Consider the following 17,512-nt stretch of genomic DNA (forward strand, 5'->3'; position numbering starts at 1 on the left):
AATAAACCAAGGTATAAGATTAAAGTCAGGAGAAAGGAAAACAATTACCAATCCTCACAACAACTTAACATACCTAAATAACAACAAGAGTTATGTTTGGAACAGGACGACAATCAATTAAATTTTGTCCAAATGCTCTCTTAAAGAACTGTCTTTTAATAGCTCTTTGAATGCACATTAAGGAGAGCAGGTATGAGTAATTAAAATACTTGTCCAAAAGGCCTCCAATGTATACTGAAATTCATTATTTTTTAATGATAATTCTGATACTGCCGCCATTAAATTGTTTCATTTCAAGATGCTAAAGCTTTTGCTATATAGTGCTCAACTTTTCATCTACAAAGAAACCCTGATTTTATAAACAATTCGGTTGAAATTTGTAAGAACTATGCCACGTGGATTTCATTAATGAAGATATGTTTCGGTAAGGTCCATATGATAATTAGTTGCTTGAAATAGTACTAAAACTACTTGGGGGATGAATGCTTGGTCCAGGTTATCTTCACTGAGAAATTGGACTTGGACTACAGAATAAAGCTTTAGCTACTGTTAAGGATCCATTAATGGTATACTTTCTTTCCATTTTACACACAAGAGAATTTATATTAATGAATTTAACATCTAATTCTCAGAGGTATTGAAATTCAGTAACATCCCATACTCAGTCTCTCTGTCCATGGTTAAATGAAACCATTGTGACAGTTTTTCAATCTTGCAAAGTTTTCCATTGTCTCACATTTGGCCCTGAGTTAATATTTTCCTCTACTTCATTTAATATATAGATTGGCCTTAAATATAGGTTAAACACTTTTTAGCAGCAAATCAATCTACCAAAACTCCTGTGAAAGTTTCCAGAATATGCTCAATTATGATCGCTGCTAGAAAATGCTGGGTTTTAATGCTTAAACTTCAATGATGGTTTATCTTTTGTTTATGTTTTCTTTTGGTCTCTGACTATTCAATCGATCAGTAAATAAATATGTGATGAAGATAAAGAATAGGTTTACCAGATTAGATCTGATAACAGAGTGCCTGAAAAACTGTACTGAAATCTGTGTTCAGACAATTCAGGCCTATTCATTTTATCATATTAATGAATGGACATGTTGGAAAATCTTGTCCACATTCACTAGCAGCAACTAGTTCCAATAGACTAAGAATGAGGCATGGTCTTTATCACATAGAAAGCAAAAACTCACACCCCTCCCTCTTTAAAAGGGAGAGTCTTTGTGCTTGTGCAAGACAACAAGCAGATCTCCAAAGGATGGGAGAAGATCAAGCAGCTGTGTGCCAGGAAGGAGAGAAGGAGAAAGCTGAGATCATTCTCTCTCAGTCCGAAATTAAAGTTTGAAACTTCCATAAAAACAAAAAAGCACATTCTAGGAAAATTGAAATCAGAAGGAAAATCTGATTAAAGACTGTTATTTGGCAAAGACTAGACAATTATCTCATTGGAACCACACACCAGGTTTAATTTTTGTTTGTGTGCTATCATTTTTATATCTCTGCACAATTTAAGGGCCTTGACATTCTTGTCAATTTGAACCAAACTTTCAAAGATCCTGGGCTAAGCCTTAAAATCCCGTTAGCCTTTACCAGCAGGAGATTTGTGACATCTTGTGGTCTGCTAGAATTCTTATATTTACATTTATACATTTTTATATTCTGCCATTTTTATATTCTGGTTAATCTATATTCTCATTTATTTTGACAGAGAATTCTTACCTTCTCTTTGTCTTTCACATTTTCTCTTCAGTAACTGTTCTATTTTTACTTTCACAAGTTTCACATTTTCTTCCTTTTCTTCCAGAAAACGTCCATTCTTTCCCCCTTCAGGATTAGTTTTTCCTATGTTAGATCTTATGTGCACCTTTTATCTCTCACTAATTCTTTGCATATTTTATTAGAAACAAACCAATCATACATTTAAATTTAGGGTTAGGGTTAGATTTAGTTTCTTTCCTTTGCCATGTGTACAAATGAATAAAACGATGCTTAAATCATGTATTCAAAATTGATCTTTTCTAAATAAACATTCACCAAGTATCCCAACATTTATTTAGGTCTCTTGTTTCAGTCACATATTCATGTCATCTAATTTAATCACTTTGTTCCCAGGATTATATTCTTTCAGAATATTGTGCATTTTTTTCCTCAAAAACCTGATTCCATTCTTGTCACCATTTAGTGGAGTATATAACATACAACTATCATTAATAAATCAGTTTCCAAATTCACATTTTTTTTGTTTTGCTCACAGTTGCAGATACACAATGTATCAATCTTTTTTCATTTCATTCATGCTGTTTATCATTTACCTGCCTTATAGTCCTAGCTGCAATCTTCTATACACCGAGATCATTGCCGGATGGGCCTCTTAGATGGGCCTTTGCTATCCATCATGCTTTTGGCAATCTGGATTTGTCATGGATTTTTTTAAAGTAGATAAATTATAGATTAGGTGTCACAAACCTAAATTGTACTTATACCACAAGCAGCATTCTCTGCTCATAGTGAGAACTTCATTTTGCTCAGTATGCCACATGCACAACCAAAGCCAGTTGTCAGAGTTCCAAGTAACAGTATCAACCTTGGAGCCATCTTAGAACGTCGTTAGAGTTGCCACCAGTTTTACTCTGAGCATGCTCACAGTATCCTATTCAAGCTAGGATCTCAAATCTAGAGACTACTTTGCAAGCTATCCCATTTACTAAGTTGTGATTTAATAGCATTACAGTTTGTAGAACAAACCAAGAAGTCTGGTTAAATAATATACTTCTAATGAATTATGATCAGTCCTGCCTACTTTTATAAAAATTACCATTGGCTTAAACCAATCACACTGAAATCTTATCAAAGATGCAGTAAATAGCATTCTATATGCATTTTCTGAAGAAAAAGAACATACCTAATTCCTATCTTCTTATTAATTATTTCAGGCTTTATCTTTTCACGACGATAGGGCAGCTCCTAGAAAATGATGACACAAGAATCATTGTTCTTATAAATATTGCTAGTCAGAGTTTTACTATTTTAAAATATTATTAGTAATCATTATTAAACAATGTAATCAATCTTCCTGATTGAACATATGATAGCAGTACTTTTCATAACCATCCATCATATGAACAACGATTTAACACAACATTGGCATCAGATGTGTATAAAACAAAAGCTATACATAAATATGAACTATCCCAGGTTTTAAAAAGCTTCTCCAGGTTGCATTATCAGGCAGAGAAATGTCAAGAACTTAGCAACATCTTCCTCCATATAACTAACTACTTGTTATAGACAAGTGAATCATCTTCTGATATTTGGAGCAGTACTCAGTCATTATGTTGTGGGACCTGCTGTTACTAAATATATGTGCGACCTCTACTTTGTTAGTATATTATATGTTATATATTTTGCATTGGCTAAGAATTGTGTTATTTTTCAATATATGCAAGATCCATAGTGTTCTGTTTTTCCGCTCTTTTTTTGCAGGAAGATCTTCTCCAAAAGATCAGAAGAGTATCTCTATTAGAAGCTCTCTGAGAAGGAAAAATGTCTGCTTCCTTATATAGTTAAAATTTAAGAAATCTGAGATTTCAACTATGATTTGCATTGTAATCATATATTTTAACATATAGACAAAAAAACTCTTACTGAATTTATACATGGGTTAGACATAAACAAATATTTTGAACCTGGGAAAATATAAATATTACCACTATAATAGCATGCAATAGGGAACTTAGTTCTTTATTAAATGACTTCCAGTGGATGGAGAAGATCACAAAACAATAGGTATCAAAGAAATTTTTTTGAATTAAAACTATTTGGAATTTGAAATAAACTGTTTGGCGTGCCAAACAGCATTTTTAAAGGTAAAACTGCTCTCTTGAACACTTCATTTTTTTAGTTCAAAACATTTTCAAAATGTAGCCTAGCTTGCAACACTCACAACTGATTTACACGTCAATACATGGAACATTCAAAATTAAAAATTATTCAAATTTGAAATCCAAACAGAACATTCATTTACCAGAAGACAAACTGAGTTTCTTTCCACATAACTTTTTATTTCACCGGGATTATCTTTACCACTATCATTTACTTCTGATTAAAAAAACCCAACTTAATTATATTCTATAGGTTCAACATCCTGAGGACAATGCCCATGCTTTGGTAAATCATGAGTGAAGCAATTTCGTTCAGATAGAATATGAAGTTTGAAAATGCACTGCAGTGGAAAGTGCTACCCATTTGGTACAGCAACACTTTAAAATATACCTTGGGCAATCAGTATATTTTACTATATTAAATAGAGCAGTGTGCGAAATAGTAATAATAATACCATTCAGTAAGGAAGATCTATGGAAGGAGTAATAAAGACAAATGTCCAGAATTACTTTCAGAAGACAAAATATCTGGAAAAAATTACATATACTGGCTTTCCTTTCCAAAAGTGTTCTGATTCTTAAATATATACAAACTCTAGCTTTTTAGCGTTAGCTTTTGTAATACTTACTGGAAAGATGTAGCTTTTTCCATTAGGATAAGTTACTTCTACTGCTTCAACCCTTAAAGAGAGCAAACACACAGAACTAAAGCAGAGGTTACAACAAACATGCATACTGTTATAAAAGGAAAAGTCAGACTAACTCACGTGAATGGTTTATTGCAATATTCACTAAACATTGTAACCAGGATATCGAGTACAGTTTTTGCCTGAAAGACAAAAAGCAGACCTATTTCTTACATTAAAGATTTTAATTATTAAATACTATAATGTAAGTAACTGTATTAAATTAATCAATGTTTTAAATACAAAATTACAATATCAGTTCATAAAAACTTTATTAGTTTTCCAAAAACGTCATGAAAAACCAAGCAACTAAATTATTAACTAAACCAATTAACAAATGAAGTGCCTGCATGTCTATGAAGCTGACAAAAGATCCAAACTCTTGAGTATTGGATTACATTATATACATTTATATCCCTTTTAATTTCTAGAGAAGTAAAAATAAAGCCAACAATTGATTGCTATGATCTAACATTTTAAAATTATTTTATAAAGCATCAAATGTCTTCCTTATATTAACTGTGAAGAAGGTATCATTTCTAAAAACAAACATTGGTCAGCACTTAAAGTCAATTTCAAAGGGACATTATTCTTCTTTTATTTTGTAGATCAAGATTAATTTTGCTCCACAGTTTGCTGGTCAAGGGTATTTACCTTGGTAAGATCTGTGGCTGTACACTCAATGAACACATTTCTAGTGTTGAGGCTAATTTTTGAATGTTCTCCTAAAAAACAGAAATACACTGGAATTGAAGATGCAATTGTTTGTGTTCTTGAATTTAAAAGACTGAGGTTTACAGATCTTTCTATTGAATACTGGCATTAGAACTATAGTACTAGAAAACCTAACAACCAGCAGAATAAATATGCATGCTGAGATCCAAGTGATCTTTCTTTAAATGAACAAGAGCTTGCAGGTGCTGAAGGTTCTTGTTTCTCCTTGTTTATAGCTGTTCATAGCTTTGTACCAGGATATTTGAGAAGACTTTGAAATCCAGATGTATAGACATGATTACACCTACATTATTTTGGGGACAGAGACCCTGGAGCTGAAATGACTAGTGAAGGGTACAATTTAGTCAGTTCTACATTTGCCATAATTTTATACTAATATTATGGTGATAATTGTGATTACAGTATCACGGCTTTCCTAAGAAAGTAATGTCATTTGAAGTGCAATAAATTGCAAAGGCTATTCTTTGAAAAATGAAGCAATACCGCCTACAACTAAAGACAACATGGTGCATCTATGGATAGATTATTTATATTTCTTTGAAACATGTTGCAGTTTTTATTGAAAGAACAGGGAGGTATATATTAAGTGTAATCCCAGTCAGTTATATGTTTTCGCAGACCAGAATCCCCAGTTCCTATGTCACGAGAAACAAACTGCTACTTACTGCTATCCAGAATTCCTTAACTATGTTAGCAATAGCAATAGCAGTTAGACTTATATACCGCTTCATAGGGCTTTCAGCCCTCTCTAAGCGGTTTACAGAGTCAGCATATTGCCCCCAACAATCCGGGTCCTCATTTTACCCATCTCAGAAGGATGGAAGGCTGAGTCAACCCTAAGCCAGTGAGATTTGAACAGCCGAACTGCAGACCTGCAGTCAGCTGAAGTCACCTGCAGTGCTGCATTTAACCACTGTGCCACCTCGGCTCTTTCAGCTATTATGTTGCTTCATAATAGGAATGAATGTCAATAATCTGGGCAGTATGTCGTAGCAGTTTCACTTCCCCATCTGTAAGCAAACATTCTGAAATTCTGGTTTCCTATGAAGTACAAATGAACTTCCCAAGAGGGTTCACTAGGAGCCTCAATCTGTTCCCATAATGGATTTTTGTGTTCTTATTCCTTACTTTACAGAAAGATACTCAGTCTCATTCTAAAATTAAATTCTTGACAAATCTGTAACCTTAGAGCTTTTTTAAATGATATATAGAAATGCATTTCATAACAGTAAGTCATATCCAACATCAAAAGTGAGCTTCTAGTTATCTATGATGTTTTCCCTATTTTCTTATCTTGGGAACTTTTCCCAAATATGTTCCAGATGTACAGTATATGGCAATGGTTCTTCCTAATGCCGCAACCCTTTAATACAGTTCCTCATATTGTGGTGATCCCCAACCAGGGGTGGGTCCCTGCCAGTTCTAACCTCTTCTATAGAGGAGGTTCCACAAATCTACCATGCCGTTTAGAACCGGTTCCAGTTCTCTCTCTCTCTCTCTCTGTGTCTGTCTGTTTCTCCCTCCCTTCCTCCCTCCCCGTTCTGTCACTCTGTGTCTGTGTGTCTGTCTGCCTGTCTCTCTCTCTCTCTCTCTGCCTCTCTCTGTCTCTCCCCTCCCTTCCCCATCTCTGTCACTCTGTGTGTGTGTGTCTGTCTCTCGCACACAGACACACATACTGTGGTCACTTTTAATCACAGGTTAAAAGTACCTGGCAGCAGCGTTTTTCCCTGGGGGAAAGTCTCTGAGGCTGTAATTTATGGGGTGTGCGCACGCCTCGCGCCTATGTTTTCAATGGCGTGGAGCCATGGCAAGGTTCTACGTAGCTGGCGATGATTCCGGAGCCCATCCGGGAAGACGAGGAATGTGAGGGGACCTCTCCCCGCGGATGGCCTCTGGACCCCACACATCTTTCACAGCCGTGAAAGCTGTGATTTCCCCCCCCCCCAATTGGAAATGAGGCCGCACCCCCCCCTGCCCGCCTGACAAAGCGGCAGTGTCAGCGTGTTGCTGGGCGATAGGCAGGGCGGAGCAGGGCATGGCGCTGCCGCCCTTGCCTCTCGGGCTCTTCTTGAGGGACATGCTGGCTGGCGCTGCTTCAAGGCGCCCAGACCGCTGGCTCCTCTGCACGTATCCCGGCTCCCAGCACTGCCAGCATTCCGTCTGGTGCCCGTCCTTGGCAGCACGGATGGGCTCTGGACCCCACACATCTTTCACAGCCACTTCATTTCCAATTGGGGGGATCAATGCAGAGGATTTCTTCCTCCCTCCCGCAAATTGGAAATGAGGGGGCTGTGAAAGACAAGGCAGTGCTTTGTCAGAGTGAGAACACTTTCCCGGCATTACGAAGTCTCCGAGGCTGTAATTGTATGGGGTGTGCGCGCACACCTATGCTCTGCGTGGCTGGCAATGACTCCGGAGCCCATCTGCGGGGGGGGGGGGGTTCGAGTAACATGAGGTGGAGTTTAAAGTTTAGAGTTCCAATGGTCTTAGCGATCCCTGTGAAAAGGTCTTCGAACCCCAAAGGGGTCGCGACCCACAGGTTGTGAACCGCTGGTATATGGGAAGGATGTAGAGAGAAGAGGAATCCAATTTGCTGACTAGATTATACCTAAATGCACATATGAAACCTTGGTGCTTTCTGAGCTTGCTTGTTTTCTTGCAAACGTTTCATTATCCAAGCTAGCTAACATCCTCAGTGCTAGTTTGAGTAATGAAACATGTGCAAGAAAACAAGCAAGCTCAGAGAACACCAAGGATCCCTCGTGACAACCCTGAGCTACAAACATTCTCCTTTGTTAGTACATATGAGAACTTCAGCCAATTTAGAATTTTAACAAAAGTTTGTATTCCATTTCTGATAAAGAGTTGAAACAATCATATCTTGAGAATATATTTGAAAAGCATTAAAAGGTTCTTAGAAACAGAAAAAAAATCTTATATTGAGGAGCATGTCCTGAAATAAATACAACAAATCAGACTATAACAGTGTGGCATTCCCTATTTCTCTCATTTAACTGAGGTTAAAACGAATGTTGCTAAAAAATGTCTTACCATTAATTATTGGTGGCATTGAGAGAACAACACCATTGCTATCATAGATAACTGGATAAAGTGATTCATTTTCAATAATATGTAGATAGTGTCTAAGATGGCTATCCATCTAAAACAAACAAAAGTTAATGTTTATATCTTTTTTCAGAAACCACTACACAGTATTATCTTATAATATCTCTATAATATACATTAAGCTCTAGAACAGATGTGTAGATGTTATATATGAATGATTTTTTTCATTGGAAAAAGTCACTATATACTATAAAGGTGATCGGCAATTCACTTATTTCTCAGTTTATTCCTTATGGCACATTCTTTATTCAAAAGTCTATGAGCAGATATGAAATTAGAAATAGAACTATCTGTAAAAACTTAACTGGCTTTCAATTTATAACTAATCTGTATAAAACAAGCAAACTATCAAGGAGTTTGGATGTTGACAAATTCATAACAGAATATAATACACACTACACTGTGACCATAGTTCAATAATTTTACAGTGTCATCATAAGAGAAATTTCTAATGTTATCCATTATGGGAGAAAAACATTAAAAGCAGATTTTGTCTTACTGGACATTAGCTTTCAGGCCAATGACCCAAAATTTTTGGGGAAATGGAACCAGTAAAGTAAATTTGGCAGGGAAAGTATAGAGAAATACATGAAGGATTATTTATTTGGGCAGGAAGTTGGAAAAGAAGACCTCCAAGATTCTTTCCAGCTCTGATTCTATGAAGCATAAGAAGATACATGAAGAGCAATCAACGGGTTCTAATCCAAACAGCAATATAAGCAACACTACTTAGCTTTAGCAAGATTGCTACATTAAAGGCTTTCAGATAGAACTATTATCTAATGTCTACTAAGTCACAAAGTGGGCCTGCAAGCTCAGTTCTATGCTATGACATCTAAATAAACAAATCATAGTTAGGGCAAGCACTCTGTTTCAAGGAGCAACAGTACTATGAGGTCAGAAATGAATTTACAAAAAAGATAAAACCTATTTTAGCAATGCCCAAAAGTTTACTGGATTAGCTAAGTTTTTCTACTATTATTGGCCAAGTGTTTTGGAACATTCCTAGCTATAAAAGCTGGATATAAAAGCTCAGTCCAGTGTATAATTCTGCTTACAGTTTTTCCAAATCCATGAGTTCACTAGGAGTCTTAGTTACAGTGAATTGTTTATGTGTGTTTATTTTTTTCCAGGTTATAGACATTCAAGTTCTTGTCTATACTTTCATGTGATGCTGTTTGCATGTATTTATAATTGTATTAATCAAAGTCACTATATTGAGATAAGTAGCCATATAAATTGTATCAAATCACAAATAAATGGAAAAATATCCAGTTGTTTTAAAGCAACCTACCCTGTACATTTCCATGATTTCAGGAGCACTGTATTCTTTATCCTGATTCAATGGTTTGAATTTAATTTCAGGTGGTGGTTTAGCTGTATATATAAATGGGCCAGAGATTGTATCTAGATCATGGGTACCAATTGCAACTAATGATCTCTTCCTAAAAAGAAAACAAAATGAATTAACATCTCTACTACATACTAAATTCCAATTAAACAGGGTACCAATACAGATAGGGATAAAGTGACAGTTGTTATATTCTTATATAATAAACTTTGACTATTACACTGTAACTTGCACCTGAAAAATGAATACACACATTATATGTACAAGTTTCCTTCCCTTTTTATTTACATCTGATTTTTAAAATACCACATAAAACAGTGTTCTTTAGCATTTTCTTTTAAACTTAAACACATTCTAATTCAATACTTTTAATATTTCACTAAAAATAATTCTTTTTCAGAATACAACTAACCTGCATATATTTTGATGTAATTTTTCCTGTAGGTCAATGAAACTATCATAGCGGTCTTTGACAAAAGTTATATTACGAAGTACTGCAGCCACTGCATAAGGACGGACTTGGGCTGTCTGCCATAAAATAGATATAATTATTAGTAACAGACAATTTTGGTGAAAATATTATGAATGCCATAAAGCAATGCATTATTTAATAAAAGCCTTCATCTTAAACCAAAACATTTAAAATAACTAATTCTATAGACTTTAAAAATTAGCATTAATTGTATTCTCTAAATGTCTGTATTCAAAGGAAAAGAACAGCAGTACAGTTGATCAATATAACAAAAAATTTATGCTTGTTGACTCTTAGCTAACCTCTACAAAAATTGACTTAAATTTGAAAAACATGTATTTACAATTTAGGCATCAAGATGAGGATTCAACTTTACTTACCTCCTCATTAATGGTAAGTTTCTGAATTTCACCATTGGGTGGGGTAATTTTTTTATACCGTGGAGCCCTTATTCTAAAATAATAAGATTTTAATATTAAAGATCAGTTTTAGAGGCATAAAAAATAGTCTCCATATTAATGCTTCTTCCCCATCCAACCAATACTCAGCTAGCACACAGCAACATACAAATACATCCAGCATGATTCAAAAAGCTGTTTTGAGTTAAACAAAATTGAAATATTGTGCCTATCACTAGCAGATAATTCTGTGATTATTATCAGATTCTTAATCATATATAAAGAATTGTGTTTTAAATATTTTAAATGCTATTAAATAGCAACAAAATGGAAATAATTTGCCATTAAATCATTCTGTTCAAATCATTCAATTTGTTTCAATGAGTTTTGAATGAAATTTGTTTCAATTTGTTTCATAAACATGAAATGTTTATAATTCAATGTAATATAAAATATTGCTTAAACAGTAGGCAAACATAAATTACATGGGCCCAAATCAGTTCAAGCAACCTGGAGTTCAATTATTTCTGAATCTATCCTTTGCTAGCACTTAGACATATACCACTTCACAATGCTTTATAGCCCTAAAGCTTTACTGTCAGCATATTGCCCTCACCATTCTGGGTCCTCATTTTACCGATCTGGAAAGGATACAGATAGACCTTGAGTTACAACAGCAACTGGGATAAGGATTGCCATGATTAAGCAATATGATTTTAGAGTGTGATTTCAACATGATCACATCACTTAGTGATAAAAATCCCAGATTATTGGTCAGGAAGTAACAGCAGTCCAAGGTAAGAAGATTGGTGTGGCACAGAAAAGGAGGCCCAGGGATCACCAGTGCAGGCTGCATATGAGATGGGATAAGGCTTGGAAGACCTGCTGTAGGCCACATGTAAGTGAAGGAAAGCCTAGGGATGAATGGCACAGTGTATGTAATATGACTGTAGAAAGGCTAGTGGAGAGGATGGAGTGACAGGCAAAAGCACGGGAAGGCTGGAGGTTGATGGCATGACATTGCATTGCACAAATACAAGAAAGCCAGAGAGATTTATCTGTGTGAGTTGTAACCTTTTCTACAAGCTTCCCATTGACTTTGCTTGTGCGAAGTCAAAAGGGAAGGTTGCAAATGGCAATTATGTGACTTGGAATATCACAACCATTGTAAGTACAAGCCAGATTCCAAGCAACCAAATCATGATCATGTGACTGGGGGCACTGTGCCAGCCGAAATATCAATCATCAATTGTAAGTACCACTTGTTCAGTACCATCGCAACTTCAAACGGTTGCTGAACTAAGTGGTTGATAAAGTGAAGACTATCTATGAAGTGTAAAGTTTGAATTATTAGGTAGGATTTATTGCTGAAACACAAACACATAAAAACTATTCAGGAGTTGAGATGTTTCATCTGACTGCTTACTTATAAGCCTAATACAGCATTTAACAATATTAGTCCCAAATGTCATAGAGTATTACCTCTCTTTAAAAATCTGAAGACCTCTGACTAGGCCTTCCAAACAAAGGAGATCATATCGATTAGCAGGAACATCAATTTTATACAGAATAGTTTCTGATGCACCCTCTGCTTTTCCATCACCTTTTTCTTTGCTTATTATGTCCTTCTCGGAAGTCTAAAATTAAAAAAACATGTATAAAGCATACAAATAAAAACTTATGGGCAGACATCAATGTCAAGCAGCACAAGTCTTTTGCAATATATCTTTTAACTCCTCCTATATAGGTCTACCAATGTTGCTTTTGAAAGCTTCGAAATCCTTTTGAGACGATGTGAGGTTCATGGAAGCTTGAAGAGAGAAAAAAGAAACCTAAATTTCTTGTTTGAAGTCGTGAAGGCAGTAAAAACAGAATACATGTAGTTCTCAATTTATGACTGGTCACTCAGCAACCATTCAACGTTATGACAGATTCTCCGAAAACTATTTATGACCTGGTTTCAAAGTTAGGGCAGTGGCAGCACCCCTGCAGTCATTACTCCTTATGACAAACTACTATCCAAATGCCCAGTGATGTGCTCAATACATCACTGAATCTCTGCAGCCACTCATCCACTAAAGGAGATCAGGTGGGAGCAAATCAGCTGGAATATGCAAGCCTCTAATTTCCTTCCTATCCAGCAAGAAAGGGGAGATCAGGCCAGCCAAAGCCTGCAAGCATCCAGCTTTCTTCTCTTCCAAGGACTTGCAATATTCAGCCTATTCCAGAGCCTAGCAACATCCAATTTACTTTTCTGATTTTTCCAGCTTCTGAGAGAGGCACCTAACCTGATAAAGGATCAGGGCTAGCCTCCTGACAAAACAGATATTATTCTCATGAACCTGTAGGGACCACAATTTTAGGGAGACTTCATAAACCCCGCAAACAAATGAAACCCCTTAAAAAAATGGGAGCCTTCTTTAAAAAAAACCTTTACAGTATCACAAAAATACAATAGAAACCCACCTCACAGGGTTGTTCTTTTGAAGATAATAGGAAGAAAGAGTATTATGTATGTTTACTGCCTTGAATTACTATAAAATAATAAAAGCAGAATAAAAATCTATAATAATCATTTTTAATTATACACTGCCCAGTGTCATATTCCAAGTATGGCCTCATCAATGCAATATAATGGTCACTTCTCTGTTCTAGATTCTATCCCTCTGTTGATGCAACCTACAACTAATTTGTCTTTTTTGGCAGGTGCAGCACATTGCTGACCCTTATTTAAGCAGTAATCCAATAAAATACCTAGATGCTGTCACAGATACTACTGCTGAGCTAGGTACTTCCTATTTTATACCTATGGCATTATCATTTCCTGGCTAAGTGCAGGACCTTATTTTTCACATCACAGAAGTGCATCTTGTTAGATAGAGCCCAATGCTCAAATCTGTCAAAATCCTTCTGAATCTTGAGTCTATCTTCCAAAGTGTTGGCAATTTCTCCCAGTCTGGTGTTGTTTCAAATTATCTCCTCATCTAGATCATTTATGAAGATGTTGAAAAGCCCCAGGCCCAAGACAGAACTTTGAGCACTCCTTGCTTCCCTCCGCGTAGATGTAGCTCCATTGAGGGCTACACAGAAATGCAGCTAATCCACAGCATTTCCCTGATCCACTAATTTAATCACTTTATAAAAGAAGACAATAAAGTTTGCCTGGCATAATCTATTTTTAATAATCCCATGCCAGCTTCCAGTAATCATGTTATTCATTTCTAGATACTCAACATATTATTGAAAAAGAAGGAAGTAATAGCATAATTAGAACCACTCTGTTTTCATTGTTAAGTAAGGTTTTTTTTTTACAAAACAGAATCCAGAAGAATTAGGGGACAATGCTTTATATGACTCTTGCATTACACCACACCTATCCCATCTGCAGTGAGTCTGCAATAAATATAACAGTAAAAATACTTACAATTTCATCAAGTTCCAAACCAAATTCAAAACACAGTTCATCAAATTCTTCATCAGCTGCAAAAAAATATTGTTTTTAAAATGGAATAAATGCAACTTTTGGAAAAAGGTAACTGATGTCATCTTAATATTTAGTTAAATATCATCCAGAAGGATTTCAGAGGTGGCCACAAAGCAACAGGAAATGATGCAATTTTGATAAGCAACCAATGTAATATCCTTCCATTTTCATAGCTATCGTGGGCTAATAATCTGTATTAATCAATAAGTAAGGTTGTTTTTGTCTGGCTTCCCGCTGGAAAATAAAAGCCCCTTCCTCCCCTTTACACTTTGTTACTTAATCTATCTCCAACCTGGCTGGGACTTGGTCGAAAGCAGCGGAGGCTGCAGTCCCAACTTAAGCACCAAATCAGGGCAGGATAATGTGCTTTTTCGCCCGAGCTCCAAGAATTTTATGAAAGCTCCATTATGCTCCGAATCTACTAAGGTGCCCCTTTCTTACTCTTAACCGAACTACCCCACATCTAGTGCAAAGTATCATCGCAATGATACTTTCTGACCAAAAGACACGCTCACTACAAGCCCCCAAGCTTTTCCTTACTGTAACTCCTTCCCAAGGCTTGAAAAAGCAGATCTCGCTTCACGCCGACAGTCGGCATGGCTCACTATAGCAATTCCTGCCAATTACTTCCCTTCGCGGCGCATGCGCTAGGTTCATTGTCACTAAGGAAGGCCCCAGGACTTCAACTCCCTGACGTTAAGGACTGGTGCCTAAGTTTCTGCCTGATCCAAATGCTGCTTTTTTGGCTACCTCTTCGTTCAGAACAATCAAAACATTATAAAGTCCATCCAAATCCTGTGTTCTTAAAGTGGTGAATAACCCGGCAGAGAGAAGCTCGTATAAAGTTTGTTTTGCATTGATCAGGCTTGTCGCGGACAGCTAACAGTTCCACTCTATCAGTCGGGGAAAAAGGGAGACGTTTTGGTTTATAGATTTACGAACGCTAAATGGTGTAGAACGGGCTTCGCCCTAGCACCGTGTGTCAACTTGGTAACAAGAAACAACGTATAAGTTCCTTGCGTGTAAGTTAGTGCAATCTAACATATTGGCATTAAATTGAATACTGGCTCTGAGATAGGTAGGTACAGATGTGTAAATCAATTTAAATAGAACGTTTTTTTTCTCCGCAATTTCAAATGAGTTTATGAATGGGATTGTGTTTATTTAAATTATACTCCTATTTGCTTTCAGCATACAGTAAAATCGTACATGATAATTTTATAGCAGTTTTTCAAACTGACAATTTTGAAACGTGTGGACTTCAATTGTAGAATTCCCACTCAGCAGAATTTCGAGAATTGAAGTTCACACATCTTAAAAATCTTAAAAATGTGTATCTTCAAACACACACACACACACACCGTTGTTCAGTAAATTTGGCTTCCAGAGAAATAGAATTGCTGCCTTAGAACCTAGGTACGCTTATTGATTCACATGTATTAATGCTCGGGTTTGCACATTACATAAACTCATGATATTGTTAGCCACGGTTTGTTAAGTAAGTCTTATTTGGATACATTCAGGCATTGCAGTCTCGAAAGGACTTACAACGCTTGGATGTAAATCTCTCTAGCCCCTCTTCTATTTCAATTATTGAGAAATCTCATAGTATATATAGAGAGAGGGCAGATAAAAAATGTACAGGATGTTTTGGGCGGAGAAGCTTTGCTTTACAAAGCCCAATAGTGGATTTTTTTGCAATAAGGGGAGGCATAATAGATCTAAAAACTGTCATACAGAAAAATGGATACATTTATTCAAAGTTATTCCAAAAGCAGGACAAATAACAATTAAATAAAATTAAGAAGAAGTAAAATAGTTGGACATAGGGAAAATTTCTTAACAGTGTGGACTGTTCAACAATGAAACAATTTGCCTTGCGACTTTAGTTGATAGATTTATTACCTTTATTAGAGAGATTAAACATTTCTCAGATAATTCAATTCATTAACATGTTCAAGGTATAATATGAATAATATCCTGGAGAAAATCTATCCACCTGCTTGCTAAGAGTTGGTCCTGATTTGGCATATGACTAAAATTTGAAAATATACATATAAAAGCACATAAATGATTACCCAAAGATTAAAAAAAACAAATAAATAAATATATGCAGCAATCACATTTCAAGTGTTTTTTTCCTAAATAATTTGTCCATGAGTATTAAAAAGTGCTAATAAATTTCCCTCATACTTCAAGGGAAAGGGTAGCCCGCTGTACAGCACAGTAGCAGAGTAGTAGTATGTAAGTCTTCTTCATGAAAATGGGAGACAAGAAAATAGATTCTGCCAGGACAGCTATTTGATTCTAGACCAGTTGAAGAAGTCTTGAATATACTTTGGAACCAAGATTTGTAGGGCTTATATAATATTTATTTATTGAATCATGTAACAATAATATAGTATTAAGCTCATTAGATATTGGCATAATTACATTTTTTTCATGGGAAACCCTTCATTATTTTTATATATTATTTAATATTTATATATATTATTTTTTCCTAAAAACATCTACCCTACCAGTTTATAATAAGATGGAATTCGCAATTCGCAATTTAATGAGTTTATATGCCACGCAATCCCGGGGGACTCCGGGCGGCTTACAGTTATGAAATGAAATAAAATAACACACAGGGGGAGAATACAAACAATACAAACAATTTAAAAAATACAACATACATTTGGTTTAACTGGGGGTTGAACCTGATTTGAAAATCAGCAACTCCAGGCCTGCCGGAACAGCCAGGTTTTGGTGGCTTTTTGGAAGGCCACGAGGGTGGGAAAGGTCCGGATCTCTGCTGGTAGTTCGTTCCACAGAGCCGGAGCAGCTACAGAAAAGGGTCTCCCCCAAGTGGTCGCCAGTCGGCATTGTCCGGTCGACGGCACCCGAAGGAGGCCTAGCCTGCGGGTTCTTATTGGACGTTGGGAGGTGTGTAGCAGGAGACAGTCTCTCAGATATCCAGGTCCAATGCCATGTAGGGATTTAAAGGCAACCACCAGCACTTTGTAGTGCATCCGGAGACTAATAGGGATCCAGTGCAGCTCGCGGAGGATAGGTGTAACATGGGTGTACTGAGGTACACCCGATATCGCTCGCGCGGCTGCATTCTGGACCAACTACAGTCTCCGAACACTCTTCAAGGGCAGCCCCATGTAGAGTGTGTTGCAGTAATCGAGCCTTGAGGTGATGAGGGCATGAGTGACCATTTGAAGTGCCTCCCGGTCCAGATAGGGTCGCAACTGGTGCACCAGGCGAACCTGGGCAAAAGCGCCCCTGGTCACAGCCGACAAATGATGTTCTAAAGTCAGCTGCGGATCCAGGAGGACACCCAAGTTGCGGGCCCTCTCTGAGGGGTGTAAGCTTTCACCCCCCA

The 17,512-nt window shown here is 36.5% G+C and overlaps 1 protein-coding gene across 1 annotated transcript in view; it reads right to left on the minus strand.

The window, feature by feature from the left end:
• Positions 1 to 14,785, minus strand: part of FARSB (phenylalanyl-tRNA synthetase subunit beta) — a 37,001-nt gene extending 22,216 nt beyond the window's left edge. Inside the window, exons 1-11 of the mRNA XM_032225086.1 lie at positions 14,680 to 14,785; positions 14,080 to 14,135; positions 12,138 to 12,292; positions 10,638 to 10,710; positions 10,198 to 10,313; positions 9,729 to 9,879; positions 8,360 to 8,468; positions 5,228 to 5,298; positions 4,655 to 4,716; positions 4,517 to 4,568; positions 2,909 to 2,970 (exon numbers count right to left, since the gene is read on the minus strand). Coding sequence (XP_032080977.1) covers positions 2,909 to 2,970; positions 4,517 to 4,568; positions 4,655 to 4,716; positions 5,228 to 5,298; positions 8,360 to 8,468; positions 9,729 to 9,879; positions 10,198 to 10,313; positions 10,638 to 10,710; positions 12,138 to 12,292; positions 14,080 to 14,135; positions 14,680 to 14,737 — 965 coding nt within the window. The 5' untranslated portion in view covers positions 14,738 to 14,785. The remainder of the gene's footprint in view (positions 1 to 2,908; positions 2,971 to 4,516; positions 4,569 to 4,654; positions 4,717 to 5,227; positions 5,299 to 8,359; positions 8,469 to 9,728; positions 9,880 to 10,197; positions 10,314 to 10,637; positions 10,711 to 12,137; positions 12,293 to 14,079; positions 14,136 to 14,679) is intronic.
• Positions 14,786 to 17,512: the final 2,727 nt, after the last annotated feature.

This window comes from Thamnophis elegans, chromosome 10, assembly GCF_009769535.1.
Source record: "Thamnophis elegans isolate rThaEle1 chromosome 10, rThaEle1.pri, whole genome shotgun sequence".
NCBI lineage: Eukaryota > Metazoa > Chordata > Lepidosauria > Squamata > Colubridae > Thamnophis > Thamnophis elegans.